This window comes from Leucoraja erinacea, chromosome 1, assembly GCF_028641065.1.
Source record: "Leucoraja erinacea ecotype New England chromosome 1, Leri_hhj_1, whole genome shotgun sequence".
NCBI classification, from domain to species: domain Eukaryota; kingdom Metazoa; phylum Chordata; class Chondrichthyes; order Rajiformes; family Rajidae; genus Leucoraja; species Leucoraja erinaceus.
The window spans coordinates 4,018,894-4,039,894 of record NC_073377.1 but is presented as its reverse complement, the minus strand read 5'-3'; the positions used below and the strand labels follow the sequence as shown (position 1 = coordinate 4,039,894).

Sequence of the window (21,001 nt, the reverse complement as noted above, 5' to 3'; positions counted from 1 at the left end):
AGGTTGCATGCATAAACCATCTACAATAATAAAGCCAGAATTTCCTGGAGAGAGCTCATCAAAGTCTTAGATTTGCTTTTATGTTGAATCTTCCTTTAGCAAGAACTAGACAGCATCAACCTAAATCAACGAGGCCTACACTTTTCACTTGTAAGTTGAACAGAAATGCTCAGAACAATAATTAAGGCATAGATCCGGGTATGGCACTCACAATCATCCAAAATATTAAAACATACCATTACTCTCTAAAAAATATTTAATAAATAAAGTATAAACATCAGAAAATGCTTATGCACAATTATGGGCTTTCAATGAATGTCATCAATTCAAACATCATAACTTACCTGAAAGTTACCTCTTTGGCTTGCAGCTATTCCTCTACATAGAAATATAGTTCTGAAACTGTACAGAGTTAAAAATAGCACAGATGTATTGGGAGATTACCCAATTTACCTGCTGAAAAATGGCAGAGGTTTCTACTCTGCCGCTCGTCTTCATGAGAAGTTTTTTTTAATTGAACTTTTTGTCATTTATTAAGATATCTGCTGAGTACTATGTTTAAATACCTGTTATGCTGCTGCAAGTAAGAATTTAATTGTTCCATTTTGGGGCATATGATAATAAAATACTTGTAATAATTGCAAGGCAAGAAGCTGACATTATACCTGTGGTTTCCTGCTCTGCAGGGTCTGTTGTGGAATTCAGATACTTTTAGAAGATCACATCCTTTACTTCCACTTAGCAGCCTAACTGATCCAATAGACATTGGCACTTAGGCCTTCATGACATTTAGACCTGGAGCGGGACCGTATATCGACCGGCGCGGCCCAAAATGGCCGTGGCACTTACCATCGCCTGCCTGGGGCTTCAATATCGGGAGGAAAATGGAGAGCAGGGGAGAGAAAAGACTTTGCCTTCCATCTCAATGAGGAGGAGGTTCACTGTGATGGATGTCTGTGTGAAACAAGGTTCACTGTGATGTTGGTTGTGTGTCTAGTAGGAATAGTTTTTGTTTGTATGACTGTAGAAACAGTTTCGTTTGAGCCTCACTGAGGTTCAAATGATAATAAATATTGTATGGTATTGTATATTGTATTGTACTTAGAGTGCATCCTTCTCTTTTTCCTCCTAATTTTCTTTTGCCTAGATGATAAAATGGATTTTACTAACAAACGAGATATAAAATATTTGCACTGTTTCCACTGCATCTTTATTTCCCATTATTAATTTCCCATCTTCATCTATAAATAATTCCAGATTTGGGGATAGTTTCACCCCAGCTGTTATCAGGCAACTGGGCCATCCTATCACAAAGTAGAGAGCAGGCCTGATCTACCATCTACCTCATTGAAGACCCTCGGACTATCTTTAATCGGACTTTATCTTGCACTATATATTATTCCCTTTATCCTGCATCAGTACTCTGTGGACGGCTTGATTGTAATCCTGTACCATCTATTTCCTGACTGATTGCACGTGACAAAAACGTGTTTCACTGTACCTAGGTACACAGGACAAATAATAATACTAAACTAGACTTCATTTTATATTCTGGCATAAACGGAGTGGCAAGGAGAAGGGCCATCAAGAACACCACAGAGGCAATGGAGAAGACCTCGAGATGGCTCTGGATCAGGAGAGGAGGTCCATGGGGAGGAGCGAATGCCACCTGAACACAAGTCATGGTCTGATCAACCACGGCTGGGTTGCCTGGGTGAGGGTGTTGTTGAGGGTGTTGTGAGGGTGATGTTGAAAGACCCAAAACACCCAATGACCCCAGGTTACATCACTGATGATGAGTTAAGGAGCATCTATCGATGAATTTGTATCAATCACTGTGCTGGTGAAACCAGTGGCGACTAGGAATAGACTGGTTGACAACCTAGAATAGGGTGGTGACGACTGGAGAGACGGTGGACAGCTCGGAAGACGGCAACCGAGGCGGGGCGGGTTGGCAGCCCAAACCGCATCTTCTGAGAGGAGGAGACCCAAATCACGCTACAGAAAAACACATGGAAAAATACCCCCAGGGGTGCCCGAGAGGGGGGGAGGATGAGCACCTCAATTGGACGGATCAAAGGTTAACGACTAATGGCAATGGACAACCGACTATGAGTATCGAATGCAGATGTGGTAAGGATTGCAAGAACAGCCAAGGCCTGAAGATTCACCAGACCCAGATGAAGTGTTTGGAGGGACAGGGAGTGTCACAACGCACAGGTATTTTACCTGGTGAGACGCAGGAGGAGCCAGGCCCGGAATCACCCCATAGAGCCCGAAGCCTCCAAGTGGCGCAACTAGTCCCTTGGAACAGTTCTCTGGAGAAGGTTCGAGTCAAATGGCCTCAGGCCTGCAAGACGGCAGTCTGGCATCAGTTCGACGAGGACGTCGACAAGGTGCTAGAAGCAACTGCGAAGGGAGATGTGGACCGAAGTTTGAGGACGACGATGACAATCATCATCAGCCTAGCAGTGGAAAGGTTTGGAGAAGTGGAGAAGAAGCTGGCCAGAACACCTTTCACCATGAACCAACGAGCAACAAATATCCACAAGATCCGGCAGGAGCTGAAGTCCCTCAAGAAGCAGTATAAAGAGGCCAGGGAAGAGCAGCGCCCCCCCTTGGCTGAGCTGCGAACCATCCTGAGGAAGAAGCTGATGACCCTCCATAGAGCTGAGTGGCACCGAAGACGCCGGAAGGAAAGCCAGGAAAGGAGCATCCTTCATAGCCAACCCCTTCGGCTTCACCAAACAACTACTCGGAAAGAAGCGCAGTGGGAGTTTGGCTTGCTCTAAGGAGGAGATCGACCAGCACATCCAGACGACCTACAGTGACCCCGTCAGGCAGCAGGAGCTGGGCCAGTGCAACATCCTGATAAAACCACCTCCACCTATCAAGGAGTTTGATAGTAGAGAGCCACTCCTGAAAGAGGTCCAGGGCGTTGTGAAGAGAGCAAGAGCTGGCTCAGCCCCTGGCCCAAGCGGAGTCCCCTACAGGGTCTACAAGAACTGCCCCTTGTTACTGAAACGGCTGTGGAAGATCCTGAAAGTCATTTGGAGGAGAGGGAAAGTGGCGCAGCAGTGGCGATTCGCTGAAGGAGTCTGGATCCCAAAGGAGGAAGATTCCAAGAAGATCGATCAGTTCAGAATCATCTCCTGGCGAGACGGCTGACCAACTTCCTCTCCAGCAATGGTTATATAGACAGCTCAGTGCAAAAGGGAGGCTTATCTGGAGTGCCGGGGTATCTAGAGCACATGGGAGTGGTGACCCAGCTCATCAGAGAAGCCAGGGAGAACAAGGGTGACCTGACAATGCTCTGGCTTGACCTGGCCAACGCCTACGGCTCCATCCCGCACAAGCTGATCCAGACAGGTCATGGCCAAGCATCATGTGCCGGGCCAAGTGGCAGATCTCATCCTGGACTATTCCAACCAGTTCAGCATGAGAGTCTCATCAGGGTCAACATCAGAGAGAGTACAGACGAGATTTACTAGAATGTGCCTGGGTTTCAGCAACTAAGTTACAGAGAAAGGTTGAACAAGTTAGGGCTTTATTCTTTGGAGCGCAGAAGGTTAAGGGGGGACTTGATAGAGGTTTTTAAAATGATGAGAGGGATAGACAGAGTTGACGTGGTAAAGCTTTTCCCACTGAGAGTAGGGAAGATTCAAACAAGGGGACATGACATGAGAATTAAGGGACTGAAGTTTAGGGGTAACATGAGGGGGAACTTCTTTACTCAGAGAGTGGTGGCTGTGTGGAATGAGCTTCCAGTGAAGGTGGTGGAGGCAGGTTCGTTTTTATCATTTAAAAATAAATTGGATAGTTATATGGATGGGAAGGGAATGGAGGGTTATGGTCTGAGCGCAGGTATATGGGACTAGGGGAGATTATGTGTTCGGCACGGACTAGAAGGGTCGAGATGGCCTGTTTCCGTGCTGTAATTGGGTTATATGGTTATATGTAACATCAGAGTGGCACAGACTGGAGGTTGGGATCATCACAGGCTGTACCATCTCTGTGATCCTTTTTGCCTTGGCGATGAACATGATTGTCAAGTCTGTTGAGCCAGAGTGCCGGGGTCCTCGGACCAAGTCAGGAATGCGCCAACCACCAATCAGAGCCTTCATGGACGACCTGACTGTCACCACTGAGTCAGTGCCAGGAGGCAGGTGGATCCTGCAGGGGTTGGAGAAACTGATTGGATGGGCAAGGATGAGGTTTAAGCCAGGAAAATGAAGGTCACTGGTGCTGAAGAAGGGCAAAGTCATGGACAGGTTCCGCTTCAGCATCGAAGGGACACCAATCCCAACTGTCTCCAAAAAGCCAGTGAAGAGTCTTGGCAAGGTGTTTAACAGCAGCCTGAAGGATACAGCATCTGTCCAGGCAACCTGTCAGGAGCTGGAGAGCTGGTTGAAAGCAGTGGCTTCCCGGCAAGTTCAAGGCATGGATTTACCAGCATGGTATCCTGCTAAGGATACTCTGGCCACTGCTTGTCTACAAAGTCCCAATATCCATCGTAGAGAGATTGTAGAGGAAAGTCAGCAGCTGTCTCAGAAGGTGGCTGGGACTGCCCAGGAGCCTTAGCAGCATCGCCCTTTACGGAAATAACACCAAGCTCCAGCTGCCCCTGAAGTCCCTGGAGGAGGAGTTTAAGGCGACTCGGGCCAGAGAGGTGATGCTGTACAGGGACTCCAGTGACCCCAAGGTGGCTCAAGCAGGGGTGGAGGTGAAAACTGGGAGGAAGTGGAGAGCCGGCGAAGCTGTGCTGCAAGCAGAGTCACGGATACGGAGTCCTGGTGGGAGCAGTGACTCGGGGAAGAGCAGGCCTGGGAATCTTCCCATCTCCCCAGTTTGACAAGGCCAAGGGGAAGGAGAGGCGCAAGCTGGTCCAGGAGGAAGTGAGGGCAGTGGTGGAGGAGGAGAGGTGTACCAGAGCAGTTGGATTGAGGCAGCAGGGAGCCTGGACAAGGTGGGAGCAGGCCATGGACCGAAAAGTCACATGGACTGAGCTCTGGCAGGCTGAACCACAGCGCATCAAGTTCCTGGTCCAGGCAGTGTACGATGTCCTGCCCAGCCCATCGAACCTCTTCATCTGGGGCAAAGTGAAATCTCCAGATTGCCCGCAATGCTCAGGCAAGGGGACGTTGGAACACATCCTGAGCAGCTGCCCAAAGGCTCTTGGGCAGGGCCGGTACACATGGCGTCACGACCAGGTTCTCAAACCCATTGCAGAAGCCATCAGCATGGGAATCAGCAGCTGCAGACGAGAACGCCTCACCACCCAGATGATCACCTTCGTGAAGGCCGGAGTGCAGCTGCCAAGAACCGCAGCAGCCAAGAATCCATCAGGAATCCTGGCGACTGCGCAGGACTGGCAGCTTTCCGTAGACCTGGTGAAACAGCTGAAGTTCCCACAGCACATTGCCATGACCACCCTGAGGCCAGATATCCTCCTGGTTTCAGAGGTGACCAAAAACATCGTCTTGTTGGAACTAACAATGCTGTGTGAGGACTGTCTGGAGGAGGCCCACGAGAGGAAGATGGCCAAATATGAAGAACTGGTCATAGACTGCCGCAAACAGGGCTGGAAGGCAAGGTGTATGCCCATCGAGGTTGGCTGCAGAGGTTTTGCAGGGCAATCGCTCTACAAAGCCTTGAGTGCACTGGGCATAAACAGAGTGGCAAGGAGCAGGGCCATCAAGAACACCACAGAGGCAGCGGAGAAGGCCTTGAGATGGCTCTGGATCAGGAGAGGAGGTCCATGGGGAGGAGCGAATGCCACCTGAACACAAGACGTGGTCTGATCAACCACGGCTGGGTCGCCTGGGTGAGGGTGTCTGATGTTGAAAGACCCGAAACACCCAATGACCCCAGGTTCCCAGGTTACATCAATGATGATGTGTTCAGGAGCATCTATCGATGTATTTGTATCAATTGTAGAAACTATTTTCATATTCTTTGTTGTTCTACCCTCTTAATCTATTTTATCTCTCTTTATTAGCGTTTTTGATATTTTTTAGAAATTTCGCAAGCTTCTGAATGACCAGTAAATTTCATTATATTTTCCTGGCATACAGGTTTAAAACTAGGGCCTCTACGTTTATAAAGGATGGTTTGTAAGCATTTTTGTAAGCAAGAATTCCTTTATTTATATATTCGCTGCCTCAGAACAACTGTAAAGATTGTATGTGTTTTCCAAACTACCTTAAGATTTTGGTGTAGAAACAAGGAACGGCAGATGCTGTGTAACCCTTCTTCTGAAAAATATTTAATATCTTCAGATGTTAAATATGCTATATTTAATATTAATTTTTTTCCTGAAGGGTCTTGACACGAAACATCACGTGTCCATGTTCTTCAGAGATGCTGCCTGACCTATAGTTACTCCAGTACTTGCTGTCCTTTTGACTGTTAGATAAGAGGAAGGGAAAAAACAGGCAAGTACATATTTTGTGAAATGGCCTATTTCTGTTCTGTAATTATTTATAAAAGAAACAGAACTAAAACTGATTCATGGCAGCAATTCACTTGATATGTTGATGTGTTTTCTATAAACTAATTAGCTTCGTCTGTTTGATTTTCCCTGCACATTTTCTCTGTGAGTACCAGGACTTCAATGCAACTAATTGCTTTTGGCCCTACTCAGAAACTTTGAATACTTAGAAAGTGAATTCAAAGATTTTCATAGATACATAAATACATAGACAATAATGATCTTACTTGTTGTCTTCGAGCTGCCACATAGTTGAGCTTAACCATTTCCTTCCCAAATTCCTTGAAGCGACAGGCCAGATCTTGCTCATTGGTTGCATTCTTAACAGCATCCAGTGATTCTTCCACCTTTGGGTTTGGTAAAATGTATAACAATTCATATCCAGGTTAAACAGCATCTTTAAAGCTGCAAAATTTCAATGAATGGTTCAGACACAGTATTTCATGCAAATTTAATCATAATTCACAAAGATCCTAATAGAATGTAGTGTTTATAAATCAAATGGGTGGGGAAAATAAATTGAATTTACTCACTGTATTAACAGTTTATTTTCATATTATGTTATTGTTCATATTCTAAAATGCAACGCTTTAAATTGGTTAGTAAGTTCATATCTTACAATTTTTAAATGTGTTAAAAGCCTCATGACATCCGCCATGTCAGCCAGGATCAGCAGGCGGGTTACTCCAGATAGCAGAGCACGAGCTGCCCGAACCATGGTTCCACGCTTTACAGAAGAACAAGGATCTTCTGCAAACTCAGCAGAGGCAATTCTCATTGATTCTCCTGTAGAGGAGATAGAAATGTAATAGTAACAAATTAATTGCAATGCAATAGTAACAAATTAATGGCTTTCATTGAGCATTGTTTCAATTCAGATCTGCATGTCTTAAGAAATTGTAATCTTCTCAGTTTTACTATTAGATGAGAACTTAAACCCCTGTCTCACGGTGCGAGTCCACCCACGAGTGATCCCGAATTTAAAACAAATCAAACTCGTGGTAATCACGTAGAATTAACGTAGCGGGAACGTCGGAACTCGTAACGCTAACGGCAGGTACTCAGGAAACTTGTTAACTCGTGAAAATCTTTCAACATGATGAAAGATTTCCACGAGTCAAATTTACTCTTGAAGTAAAAATTTTAAACTTTTAAACTCGTTGTGAGAGCGCAGTAGCCCGTGAGTTTACCGTAGTGACTCGTGAGTCTACTATGGGCAATCTTTAACTCAGTGGGACAGGCAGCATCTCTGGAGAGAAGGAATAGGTGACGGGATGACGTTTCCAAAAGTCTTTGTGTTACTCCAGCACTGTGTGTTCACTTTTTGTCAACCAGCATCTGCCCTTTCATGTGCATAACAATATTTGTATCCGTGGCAGTTGATTGTCGCTCCCTTCAATTTCCCAGCGGGTCGGGACGGGTGGTGGGGGGGGGGGATGCATCCCATCATGTCATCCCATCACCCATTCCTTCTCTCCAGAGATGCTGTCTGTCCCGCTAAGTTAAAGAGTGCCCAAGGTAAACTCACGAGTCACTACGGCAAACTCACGGGCTATTACGTTCTTATAACGAGTTTAAAAGTTTAAAATTTTTACTTCAAGAGTAAATTTGACTTGTGGAAATCTTTCATCAAGTTGAAAGATTTTCACGAGTTAATAAGTTTCCCGAGTACCTGCCGTTAGCGTTACGAGTTCCGACGTTCCCGTCACGTTAATTCTACGTGATTACCACGAGTTTGATTTGTTTTAAACTTGGGATCACTCGTGGGTGGACTCTCACCGTGAGACAGGACCATTACTGTTCAAAATAGAGTGAAGCTAATGGTGCACCAAATTATTTTTGGAAAAATCACACTTTAACTTACCATTTATATATCTTTAATGACTTTAAACTTTCCACAGAAAGTTGGAGAATGCATTTTTGATGAGGACACTTTCTGGCACTGGGGGGGAGGGGGTATTTTAACATTGTGGGTTCCATCAGGAGGGGGGTTATTATGGGAAATGTTTTAAAGGGGGATGCTCCGCTATTCACTGGGGAACGTCTTTTTCATTTTGGGGGCTTGCAAGAGACAATAAAGGTTGATTGATTGATTGGGGATTAAAGATGGGGGGGGGGAGGGGGGGGGGAGGGGGGAGGGGGATGGGGCTAGGGGGTTCTCTCATGCCTCTCAGGTTCCTATTAAATCTTTCCCCTCTCACCATAAGGCCGCAGAGAGTGGTGAATCTCTGGAACTCTCTGCTGCCACAGAGGGTAGTTGAGGCCAGTTCATTGGCTATATTTAAGAGGGAGTTAGATGTGGCCCTTGTGGCTAAGGGGATCAGGGGGCATGGAGAGAAGGCAGGTACGGGATACTGAGTTGGATGATCAGCCATGATCATATTGAATGGCGGTGCAGGCTCGAAGGGCCGAATGGCCTACTCCTGCACCTAATTTCAATGTTTCTATGTTTCTATAAACATATGTTCTTTGGTTCCTGATTCCCTTACTCAGATTCAGATTCAGATTCAGATTCAATTTTAATTGTCATTGTCAGTGCACAGTACAGAGACAACGAAATGCACTCTGGGGATAGACTTTGTGCATTCACCCTATCTGTTTCCCTCATGTTTTTATACACCTCTATAGGATCACCCCTCAGCCTCCTGTGCTCAAATGAATAAAGTCCTAGCCTGTTCAACCTCTCCCAATAGCTCAGGCCTTCTAGTCCTGGCAACACCCTACCAGAGAGCAATGCAGAACTATTATCTACCTCATCTACCTCTTTGGTATCCTTGATCTATCCTTGATCGATCTTTGCTGGCTTTACCTTGCACAAAATGTTATCCCCTTATCATGTGCACATAATGGCTCGATTGTAATGTATTGTCTTTCCTCTGACTGGTCAGCACACAACAAAAGCTTTTCATTATACCTCTGTACACAAGAGAATAATCTAAACTAAACTAAACTAAACATCCTTGCAATTTATTTTTGCACCCTTAACAGCTTAACAAAATGTTTCCTTTTACAGGGTGATCAAAACTAAACACAGTACACTAAATGTGAACTAAACAATGCATGTAACACTGTAACCTCCCAACTTACAATGCCTGTAACACTGTAACCTCCCAACGACACTTACAACATTCTTAACGGGTTGGACAAGCTAGATGCAGGAAGATTATTCACGATGTTGGGGAAGTCCAGAACAAGGGGTCACAGTTTAAGTATAAGAGGGAAGTTTTTTAGGACTGAGATGAGAAAATCATTTTTTACACAGAGAGTGGTGAATCTGTGGAATTCTCTGCCACAGAAGGTAGTTGAGGCCAATTCATTGGCTATATTTAAGAGGGAGTTAGATGTGGCCCTTGTGGCTAAAGGGATCAGGGGGTATGGAGAGAAGGCAGGGATGGGATACTGAGTTGGATGATCAGCCATGATCATATCGAATGGCGGTGCAGGCTCGAAGGGCCGAATGGCCTACTCCCTGCCCTTATTTTCTATGTTTCTATGACTACATAGTCATACGGACATCTAGTTACCAGAATGTTGAAAATCTTCCTCTACCCTTCTCTCCTATAACCTGCATTCTTCATACCACTATAGTACGAGAATCTTTTCTAATTGTAAGGAAATCTCCTATAACCTGCATTCTTCATACCACTATGTTTTTGTTCTATTCAAATTTCGATTATCTGCAGTTTATTTTCTTGATTTGCCGAAATTCGGAATAATAATATATTTTATTGTCATTGCACATATGTGCAACGAGATTTGGTATGCAGCTTCCATCCGGTGTCATAACTTAAAAAACGAATACAATTTAGATTTAGATACCCCAAGAAACATGATTTATAACAAGAACAGTCAAACAGTCAAAACAGTCTAAAGTGCAATTGTGTCTGTGCCGGGGCGATGTGCGACGTGACCATCCGAGGGAGACAGTTCATGGGGGTGGGGTATCAAACAGATACAATGATATCAAACAGATATAAATTATGTGTCAAATAACCTGAACTGTTTTTGTAAAACTTTTGCAAATTTTAACATTAGCAAATTTGCAGATGACACAAAGCTGGGTGGCAGTGTGAACTGTGAGGAGGATGCTGTGAGAATGCAGGGTGACTTGGACAGGTTGGGGGAGTGGGCAGATGCATGGCAGATGAAATTTAATGTGGATAAATGTGAGGTTATCCGCTTTGGTGTCAAAAACAGGAAGGCAGATTACTATTTAAATGGTGTCAAGTTGGGAAAAGGGGAAGTACAACGGGATCTGGGGATCCTTGTTCATCAGTCTATGAAAGTAAGCATGTAGGTACAGCAGGCAGTGAAGAAAGCGAATGGCATGTTGGCCTTTATAACAAGAGGAGTCGAGTATAGGAGCAAAGAGGTCCTTCTGCAGATGTACAGTGCCCCAGTGAGACCACACCTGGAGTATTGTGTGCAGTTTTGGTCCCCTAATTTGAGGAAGGACATTCTTGCTATTGAGGGAGTGCAGCGTAGTTTTACATGATTAATTCCCGGGATGGCGGGACTGTTGTATGCTGAGAGAATGGAGCGGCTGGGCTTGTACACTCTGGAGTTTAGAAGGATGAGAGGATATCTTATTGAAACATATAACATTTTTAAGGGTTTGGACACGCTAGAAGCAGGAAACATGTTCCCAATGTAGGGGGAGTCCAGAACCAGGGGCCACAGTTTAAGAATAAGGGGTAAGCCATTTAGAACGGAGACGGGGAAACACTTTTTCTCACAGAGAGTTGTGAGTCTGTGGAATTCTTTGCCTCAGAGGGCAGTGGAGGCAGGTTTTCTGGATGCTTTCAAGAGAGAGCTAGATAGGGCTCTTAAAGATAGCAGAGTCATGGGATATGGGGAGAAGGCAGGAACGGGGTACGAATTGGGGATGATCAGCCATGATCACATTGAATGGCGGTGCTGGCTCGAAGGGCCAAATGGCCTACTCCTGCACCTATTGTCTATTGTCTATTGCTAAAATTCTATTAATTTATGTGTGGCACAGTGGCGCAGCAGTATAGTTGCTGTCTTACAGCGCTCGGGACCATGGTATGATCCTGACTACATGTTTTTCTCTGTACGGTGTTTGTACATTCTCCCCGTGATTGGCATGAGTTTTCTCCAGTTTCCTCCCACACTCCAAAAACATACAGGTTTGTAGGTTTGTTAATAAGTGAAGCATAATTAATCAGAAGATTCTCATGATTGTGTTTTTGTAATACAACAGTTTTTACCTGTGGATTTTCTAAATATGCTTCACTGATCCATCATTTTGTTGCATTTAATATTGTTAATATATTTCGCAATTTCCAAAAGAAATTTAAATACTGCCGTCTTGATATCTGCAAACTCAACTAATCAGCTGGAATTTCACAGGTAATGCGTGAAGTGGCATGTCAAGATCAAGACTTGAGGAGAACATTATTCAGAGGATACAGGTGGTGGGGGATTATAGATGATATGTGAGAGGAAGGGGGTTATAGGTGGTATGTGAGAGGGGACGTTATTGGTGTTTACAGGTGAGGAGAGTTCCCCTTACATAAAATGCCCATAAGAATGCATTTCAAGTCAATATTCCAATCTTGTACCCATCTTCTTCAAACTCGATCCCATTAAACAATCCGTTAACATTCCCTCGACAAAAAATACAAACCTTGTTTCCGTACATCTTCCACAGCCACCAGTAGCTCTTCCTTCAGATCTTGGCTCTCTTTTGCAATCTGGTCACCTTTCTCCAGAAAGTTTTGTGTTGCTTGTTCTACAGAAGCAGCCAATACATGTGCTTTCTTGGAGCGACCTTTCTTTTTACTTGATGGGCCCTTGCTACTTGTATTCACAAGAGTAGTTACCTTAGAGGGAAATTTAAAAACAAATTAATTTCCCAACATTTTATTTCTTCATTACAAGCTATGCACTTCTAATGAGGCTTTCCATTTCAAACACTTCTTTCTGCCGTTGACAGCTGTACAAACAGCCCATCACAAATGACAGTTACTTTCTTGTTTCATGTAAACATAAGACAAACATGGAAAATCAAACGATTGCTGAGATCAGATGTTCACAATGGGACATTTAGAATCTTTTTGTTAAAATTGAGAGGGAAAATGTGTTTTTGACAGAGAACCCCCTTGTTCTCCATCTTAGAAATTAATTCTAAATACCCACAACATTTTGGCTGAATCAATTAATTGATGCCACCTAACCTGTGAATTTAAATGTAATCGAATCTTGACAGTTGTTCTAATCCAGCAATTTCACCAACTACAAATCAAAGTAGAACCATAATAACTTGAAAAATAAATATGAAATCAAATTAGTAGAAATGCTTGAAATGCTTAGCAATTAGGAGTCATGTGTGAAAAAATTGTTAACATTTCAGGCAATTTCACGACCCTTCAACAGTTCTGACAAAATCTTTGACCTGTAATGTTAACCTACTGAGTGTTTGTGGCATTATATTTTAATTTCAAATTTCCAGTCTCTGCAGATTTTTGATATTCCATTGACAATGAACATTCTGCAAAAAAGTATTGGAAAAGTAATTGTGATCCAAAGCAAAAATTGGAGTGTGCGCTGCAAGTATGTGACATTATACAGTCAACATTGCGCCTTGCATTTTAGCCGAGATGCGGAAATTTTAACTTAAGGAATCATTTGATCTTCGAATCAATGAGAATACTACGCTCAAATTTGTATCAAAGTGCCTATTTACCAGTCAGAGCAACCAATTAAAAAACATCTTACTCTTTATCACTTAGATATTGATCAGTTGCCAATTGAAGGCTCTGTACTGCTTATTTTGTGACACGTCAGTATCCATTGTCCCATATGAACCTTGCAAACATGCAGAATCAACTGTCAACAGCTGGCACTGGGAAGATAATATCAAATCCTCTCGTTATCCCTGAGCTAATGAATCTGAAACGGAATCTATCGGACTAATAAGGATTATATAATACTGTCAAACACAGAAAGACCAGTCGACTCCTTGAATTTTAAATAAGGAGGTCATGATTGGCTTCTTTTTGTTTGTAACAACCTAGAGAAACTCTCCTTCCTCCAAGGATAATGTAACTGACTTGCAAGAATCACCGTTCTACATCCTCCCTTGGTTAATTTATTCTTACTTGAAAATCAGAGACTCATCTCAGATTTAACTATGAATGGGATCTCATCTTTCTAAGGTACAAAGACAATGCATGTGAATATTATCAAGGTTGTAGAATTATTGTAATGAGGCAGTGATTGAAATGCAGCTGCTTTATTTGGAACAAAGAAGATATGGTAGAGCTGTACAAAACTGAGACCTAGACAGTGAGGATGAAGAAACTTTTATTGAGATGAGGATTTTTTACACGAAGTGTGGTGGTGGAATGGAACACATTGCCTGAAATAGAGCTGGAATCTGAAACCCTTATGTACAGTCAACCCCTTCAAGGCAAGGGATTGAGGACGAGTAATGGCTCTATAAATGGCTCTATATTTGGCGCGCATGGACACAATGGATTGAATTACTTCCTTTAACATACCTGCCAACATTTGAAAATGAAAAATCTTACTCTGAGAGCACGATTGACGGAGTGCGAGCGCCGAAGGCACCCTCTCCCCCTTTCCTTGCCTAACACTGTGTGCAGAATGCAAGGAAAAAGTGATTTTGGCTGCAGACAGCTTCTGCTTCAGTAAGGGAAGCTGGTCGGTGATTGGCCGCAACACCCCTCGGAGCCGCCAAGTGACCAGCGCATTATGTGATTGGACACAATGCCCTTGGAGACAGCGGCTGACTGGACGGGAATTTTAAGCGAAGTTGGTCGGTGAGTGGATGCAACCCCCTAGAGACAGCGGTTGATTGGCCGTTTTTTCCCCCTCATTTCAAAATCATACTGTTCCGATATTTCACACTTTTTTTTAACCTAAAACCGGAACAATTACGATAAAATCGGACTAGTTGGCAGGTATGCTTTTATGCTGTAAATTTCTGTAATTTTCTGAATATGTTTTAAATACACTTATCAAATGTGCTCATTTACTTTGTTATCAAGGCTGCAGAATTATTGCAATGACAGCACAACTGCAATTCAAGCGCTGACAGCATAATCGGCTAAATTTGCCCTTCATGATTGTTACAATATTAGCCAATTTTCATCAATTTTTTTTTTTGTACCAATAGCACCATTTGCATGATAATCAAATATATGTCAATATCTGCCTTCCTTATCTGAGACCCTTTTCACCTCCTTTTCATCTTTAGCCTCTGTCACTTTCTCTACCCATTTGCCAATCAAACCCTTCACCTTAGTCCGCCTATCACTTGGCAGGCTTTGAACCACCCCCACTCTCTTTACCAGTGTTCTCCCCCCACTACAATCAGTCTGAAGAAGGATCCCAACCCAAAACATCACCTGACCAGCTGGGGTCCTCCAGCACTGTGTGTTTTGCTCAAGATTCCAGCATCTGCAGTTCATTGAGACTCTGAGGGGGCTTGTATTTTTCTACTTTTGTTTGTGGACTTTTGTCATTCCTAATAGACAGTCAATGTTTCTATTGCCTCAGCCTGAATTATTCAAGACAGAGAAAAATTCAAAGCCTATAGTGTCAAGGTTACACGTGTAAGATAGGCAAATGATGATACGATAATGGAACACGAGATTGCAGATGCTGGAATCTTGATTAAAAACAAAATTGTGAGCAAATCACAAAAGTGCTGGAAGAACTCAGTGGGTCAGGCAACATCTGTGGAGGGAATTGCATTATCAGCAGGTCAGTCCCGTTCTTTTCCTCCCCGTTTTCAATCAACTTTGCGTGGAGCTAGGTGGCGCGGACCTCTATTCCTCCATAGCGCCACCAGAAATCAGGGAATTGGATCGACAACATTTCAGATCCACACACTTCGTCAAACTCACTTCTTGAGCCAAAGCAAACCATCAAACATTTATTTCTACCCACGGATGCCACTTGACATGCTGTGTTCCTGCAGATCATTTGCTGCTCCAGATTGCAGAACTTTCAGTCTCCTATGTAAATTGGACAAAATAATCTTAAAGGTAGATTCCCTTTTGAGTCGAAGAGTAAGACAACAAAAAGAAACAGACCCTTCTGTCCTTGTCTATGCTGAGCATCAATTACCCATCCATACTAATACCATTTCCCCGACCTGCTAAGAGCCTTCCATGTTTTGGCAATTCAAGTGCTCATCCTGAAACATGTTAAATATTTTTAGAGTACCCACTTCAGGCAATGAAAAATGAATTTGGGTGAAAAAAAAACTTTTCTTCAGATGGCCTCCAAGCATCTTTTCCTTTACCCCAAGCCAATGTCCTAGTTTTTAATACCTCTGGATGGAGAAAAGTTTTCTACTCTACCCTCTACGCTCCTCAAAAATGTGTATATCTCTATGAAATCTCCTCTCAGCCTTTACTACACCTCAGCCTACACTTTTTCTCCTCATAGATAAAAGCTCATATTTATCCTCATAGATAAATAGTCATAAATTCTCACTCTCTTTCATTCTGGTACCCCAATACTAATTGCTAACCTTCACTGCCCAGTTCCATGCTATTTATTCTTTATTCTGCAGTTGCTGTGCTTCAGTCTATCTAACATTTTAATTTCTATAAGTAAATGAAAAGAAAAAATACAATTGCAATTCTAGCACTTTTAAAGCATAATTACTGAAGAACAAACACATTGTAATATTGTCAATTCAGTGATGGATAGAAAGTTATTATTTCAAACAATTAACAGAACATGAATTAAATGTAGATTACAATATAATAGATTATATTACTATGTTTCAAAGCAAATGTTAAATATTTTAATGCCAATGGACCATATTTGTTCAGGAATTCCAAAATATGAATATTTTTAAAAATCACATATTGTGCAGTTTCTGATTCAGAATTGACTTCCCATAGGGAATGTGAATTTAAAAAAATATGAATAAATCGACATTTTAATCACAACTTTCAATAGTATGACAATCAGGCTACCAACATGCTCCCTCATTGCTTCCCTCAACCTCTCATCATCCCTCTCACCTTGATCCTTCTTTCCCTCCCTGCTCCACCCTTTCCTCATTGTTCCCTACCTTTCTTCTTCCTCCCTTCACCTCCTCTACCACCTCCTCTAGCAACTTGTTCCATATGCACACTACCCTGTGTGTGAAAACGTTGCTCTTCATGTCCCTTTTAAATCTTTTCCCTCTCACCTTGTACACCTGTAGTTTTAGACTCCTCTTTCCTAGGAAAAAGACTCCGCCCAATCCAACATATCAATGAGCATCATGATTTTATAAACCTCCATAAGGTTACACCTCAGCCTTCACTCCAGGGAAAGTCCCAGCCTTACCAGTTTTTTTCATATTTCAAACCCTCCTGTCTAGACCACATCCTTGTGAACCTTTTCTGTATCCTCTACAATACAATACAATATTTATTGTCATTTGAACCTCAGTGAGGCTCAAACAAAACTCTGTTTCTACAGCTATACAAACAAAAAAATGATTCATACTAGACACACAACCAATTTAATTCACACAGCCATCCATCACAGTGAACCTCCTCCTCACTGTGATGGAAGGCAAAGTCTTTTCTCTCCCCTGCTCTCCATTTTTCTCCTGATGTTGAAGCCCCAGGCGGGCGATGGTAAGTCCCTCGACCATTTTAGGCTGCGCCGGGCGATGTACGGCCCCGCTCCAGGCCCAAAAGTCACAATGTTGGAGACCCCGGCGGGCGCTGGAATGTCCCGCGGCCATTAAAGCCGCGCCGGGCGATGCACAGCCCCGGGTTGTTCCAACCCCGCGACACGGGCTGGAGAAGTTGCGTTGCGGGAGCTCCGGAAAGCGGTCTCTCACCCGGACCTGCGAGCTCCCGATGTCCCAGTCCACCGGACCTGCGGCTGCAGCTGGAGCCTCCGAGCTACGGGGTTGGGCCGCAGCAGCGAGCCACCACTGCTCCCCATTCTCCGAGGCCGGCCAGCCCCATGATGGTAAGTCCGCAGCTCCGCAGGCTCCGCGACTGGAGCCCCCAGGTCGTTCCGGCTGGAGGCCGCTCCACGGTGCTAGGCCCCAACGACAACGGAGACCCGACAGGAAAAAGGTTGGGTCTCCCGTGCAGGGAAGAGATTTTTTTAAGTTTCCTCCTCCCCCCCCCCACCCCCTGCCCCCCACATAAACACAGTTATACAGCTAAAAACACAACAACTACATAACTAGACAAACATTTTTTTTTTTAAAGACAGACAGGCTGTAGGGGCCGCTGCAACAGTGTCGAGCCGCCAACCGTTAACATACTTGCATTCTTCCTAGAGTATGGTAACAGAACTACCCACAATATTCCAGGTGCTGCCTTACCAAAGTCTTGTATAAGTCTTGTAGAAATCATTGACTCTGTTCTAAATGCCCCGCACGGAGCAGCGAGTACGGTCCCAGTGCAGTCAAACGTTCATCATATGTTAACCCACTCATTCCTGGGATCATTCTTGTAAACCTCCGCTTAACCATCTCCAGTGCCAACACATCCTCACATATGGTGCCCAATATGGTTGCTATCGATTGATAATTTGACATAAAGTTATGACATAATGTTTGTGATTTAATTATTAAATATAATTTCAAACACAGGTTTTGCAAATGACATTTTTTTCACCTAAGCTTGCCTATAAAATATCCATTTTCTTTTTTTCAGTCAATCATGACTACTGCAACTTCGCCTATTCTGCTAAAATGGGATCCCAAAAGTCTGGAAATAAGGACTGTGACAGTTGAGCGGTTATTGGAACCACTGGTCACACAGGTAAGTAATTCAGAATAGATTTCAATATCAGCCTCTGATGCAAATTTAAAAAACCCACTTACAGAGACAAGAAGATATTGATTGTGAAAATTTGGTCTCTTACTAAAACCTTTAAGATGTGCTCAGTGGGCATCAGTGAGATAATGTGTTAAAGTGTACGGCAATTCTGCAAGGTCTTTTAGCCCTTTTACTGCTGGCAAGTTCTCTGCTGCTTTCGATCAGCTCTGTGCCCCCTCTGCGTCCACTCCTCTTCATGCAGGACTATACTGGACTCTGTGGCTCCGTTAAGATCGTTGAAGCCGAGGGCTAAACCTGAACCCTGGTTCAGTGCAGTGACTCGTGCAGCACGACGGGAGTGTCGTAGAGCTGAGCGAAAGTGGAGGAAGGACAGGCTACACGTTTCACTTCAAATTCTCAGGGACTGTTGGCGTCACTACCAAAACAGTGTTAAAAAGGCCAAGAGAGAGTACCTGTCTAAAATTATTGTGTCAAAGTGTAACAACCCTCGTGTGCTATTTGAAATCATTGACTCTTTTCTAAATGCCCCGCAGCCTGTCTGTCTGGAAGCTTCACCTGAAATGTGTAATGACTTCCTGCACTTTTTTGTTGATAAGGTTGTTTCCTTAAGGGCTAACATTTCAGCACCTGCCTCTGACCCTTCTGTTTCGGTCCCTTGCCTGGTGGTATTCGACAAGTTTGAGCCTGTGACTATATCGTATTTAAAGGATGTGGTTTCCAATATTAAGCCATCGGGTTCTCCTTGTGATGCGGTCCCTCCACATCTTTTTAAGGAGGTTTTCTCTAGTATAGGGCAGTCGGTTCTTACCATTATTAACAGCAGCTTGTGTTCTAGGGTTGTCCCCGTGAGTTTTAAACATGCGGTAGTGCAACCACTACTTAAGAAACCTGGCCTGGATCAATCTGTTCTGGCCAATTTTAGACCCATCTCGAAATTGCCTTTTATTTCTAAATTACTGGAGAGAGTTGTTTACGCTCAGCTAAAACTATTCCTGGAGGAGCATGATATTCGGGAGATCTTCCAGTCTGGATTTAAAACCATGCACAGCACGGAGTCAGCATTGCTAAGGGTTTTTAACGATATCCTCCTGGCTAATGATTCTGGGGATTGTGTGGTTCTTGTCCTGCTGGACTTGTCTGCCGCCTTTGATACGGTGGACCATAATATCTTATTATCTCGGCTACAGCAGTTAGTGGGCATCTGCGGCAGTGCCCTGGGATGGTTCAGGTCCTATCTGGCGGGCAGAACCATGTGTGTTAGCCTTGCTGGGTTTGAATCCTCTTCCGCTCCCCTGTCATATGGGGTTCCACAGGGTTCGATTCTGGGGCCCCTGCTTTTCTCGCTGTACATACTTCCTCTGGGTTCCATCCTTAGAAAGCATGGCATCTCCTTCCACTGTTATGCAGATGATACCCAGCTTTATTTGCCGCTGAGGGGGGAAGATGCCTTTTCTGTAAAATCGCTTCTGTCTTGTCTTGATGACATTAAGTCCTGGTTGGCCCTAAACTTTCTTGGATTTAATGAAAAGAAGACAGAGGTGATTTTATTTGATCCCAATGGCTGCCGTGAACCTCCATTTGTTGATTTAGGTCCATTGTCAAGGTACGTGAAGCCAACAGTTGTGAACCTGGGTTTTAGGATGGACAGTAACTTTAAATTAGATCGCCAAATATGCGCGGTGGTTAAGTCCAGCTTCTTTCACCTAAGGAAGCTGGCGAAGGTGAAGCCCATTCTCGAGCGGCAGCATTTTGAGACAGTAATCCATGCCTTTATTACATCTAGGCTGGATTACTGTAACGCGCTCTATTTTGGTGTTGCTCGTTCTTCACTGGCTCGTCTCCAGTTGGTTCAGAATGCTGCTGCTCGCCTTTTAACAGGGACTCGAAAGAGGGAGCACATATCGCCAATTCTGGCCTCCCTACACTGGCTCCCGGTGCACTTTCGGGTTCATTTTAAGATACTGTTATTTGTTTTTAAATCTCTGAATGGGCTCACCCCGCCTTACCTCTCTGAGCTGCTCCACCCATACGCTCCTGCCCGGTCCCTCAGGTCAGCTGGTCAGCTGCTCCTGGAGGTACCGAGGTCTAGTCGGAGGCTCAGAGGGGATAGAGCCTTCTCTGTTGCTGCTCCGGCACTCTGGAACACCCTGCCGTTGCACATCAGACAGGCCCCCTCACTGTCCATCTTCAAATCCAGTGTTAAAACGCATTTGTACTCCCTGGCTTTTGACCATGCCTGAGGCTTTGCTTCTGCTTGTGGTGTTTTTGATGTTTCTTTATTTTACTTGTCTTTTCCTACTATTTCTTTTGATTGTTATTTTTTGTGTGTATTAACTTTTTTGTCAATGATTAGTGATGTACAGCACTTTGTTGCAGCTATGTTTGTTTTCAAAGTGCTCTATAAATAAAATTATTATTATTATTATTTATTATAACTCTAACATGGAAAGCTTAGATTTAAATAGTGGGGAGAAGGTATAGGTGAGGGGGAAAGTTAGAAAGTTAAAGAGAAAGGAACAAGACAGGAAAGTAAAATATGTAATGATAAGCCGAGTGTGCCTTCCCAGTTTGGCATGCTTGCGATTCCAAACCAACTAATGTGATTAATTCTGTGTTGCCCTCTGAGATAATCCTGCATGTCTTTTCGTTCAGGAAGCATTCAAGGGTGGAGAATAAATGCCAGTCTTTCCAGCAACATCCACATCCT

General features: G+C 43.8%; 1 protein-coding gene across 2 annotated transcripts in view; it reads right to left on the bottom strand.

Moving 5' to 3' along the window:
- The window catches only part of ctnna2 (catenin (cadherin-associated protein), alpha 2), a 1,403,856-nt gene that overhangs the window by 1,257,085 nt on the left and 125,770 nt on the right, over positions 1 to 21,001 (bottom strand). For both annotated transcript variants that reach the window (XM_055644902.1, XM_055644985.1), the window contains exons 3-5: positions 12,141 to 12,336; positions 7,110 to 7,276; positions 6,718 to 6,837 (exon numbers count right to left, since the gene is read on the bottom strand). In XM_055644902.1, the coding sequence (XP_055500877.1) occupies positions 6,718 to 6,837; positions 7,110 to 7,276; positions 12,141 to 12,336 (483 nt within the window). The remainder of the gene's footprint in view (positions 1 to 6,717; positions 6,838 to 7,109; positions 7,277 to 12,140; positions 12,337 to 21,001) is intronic.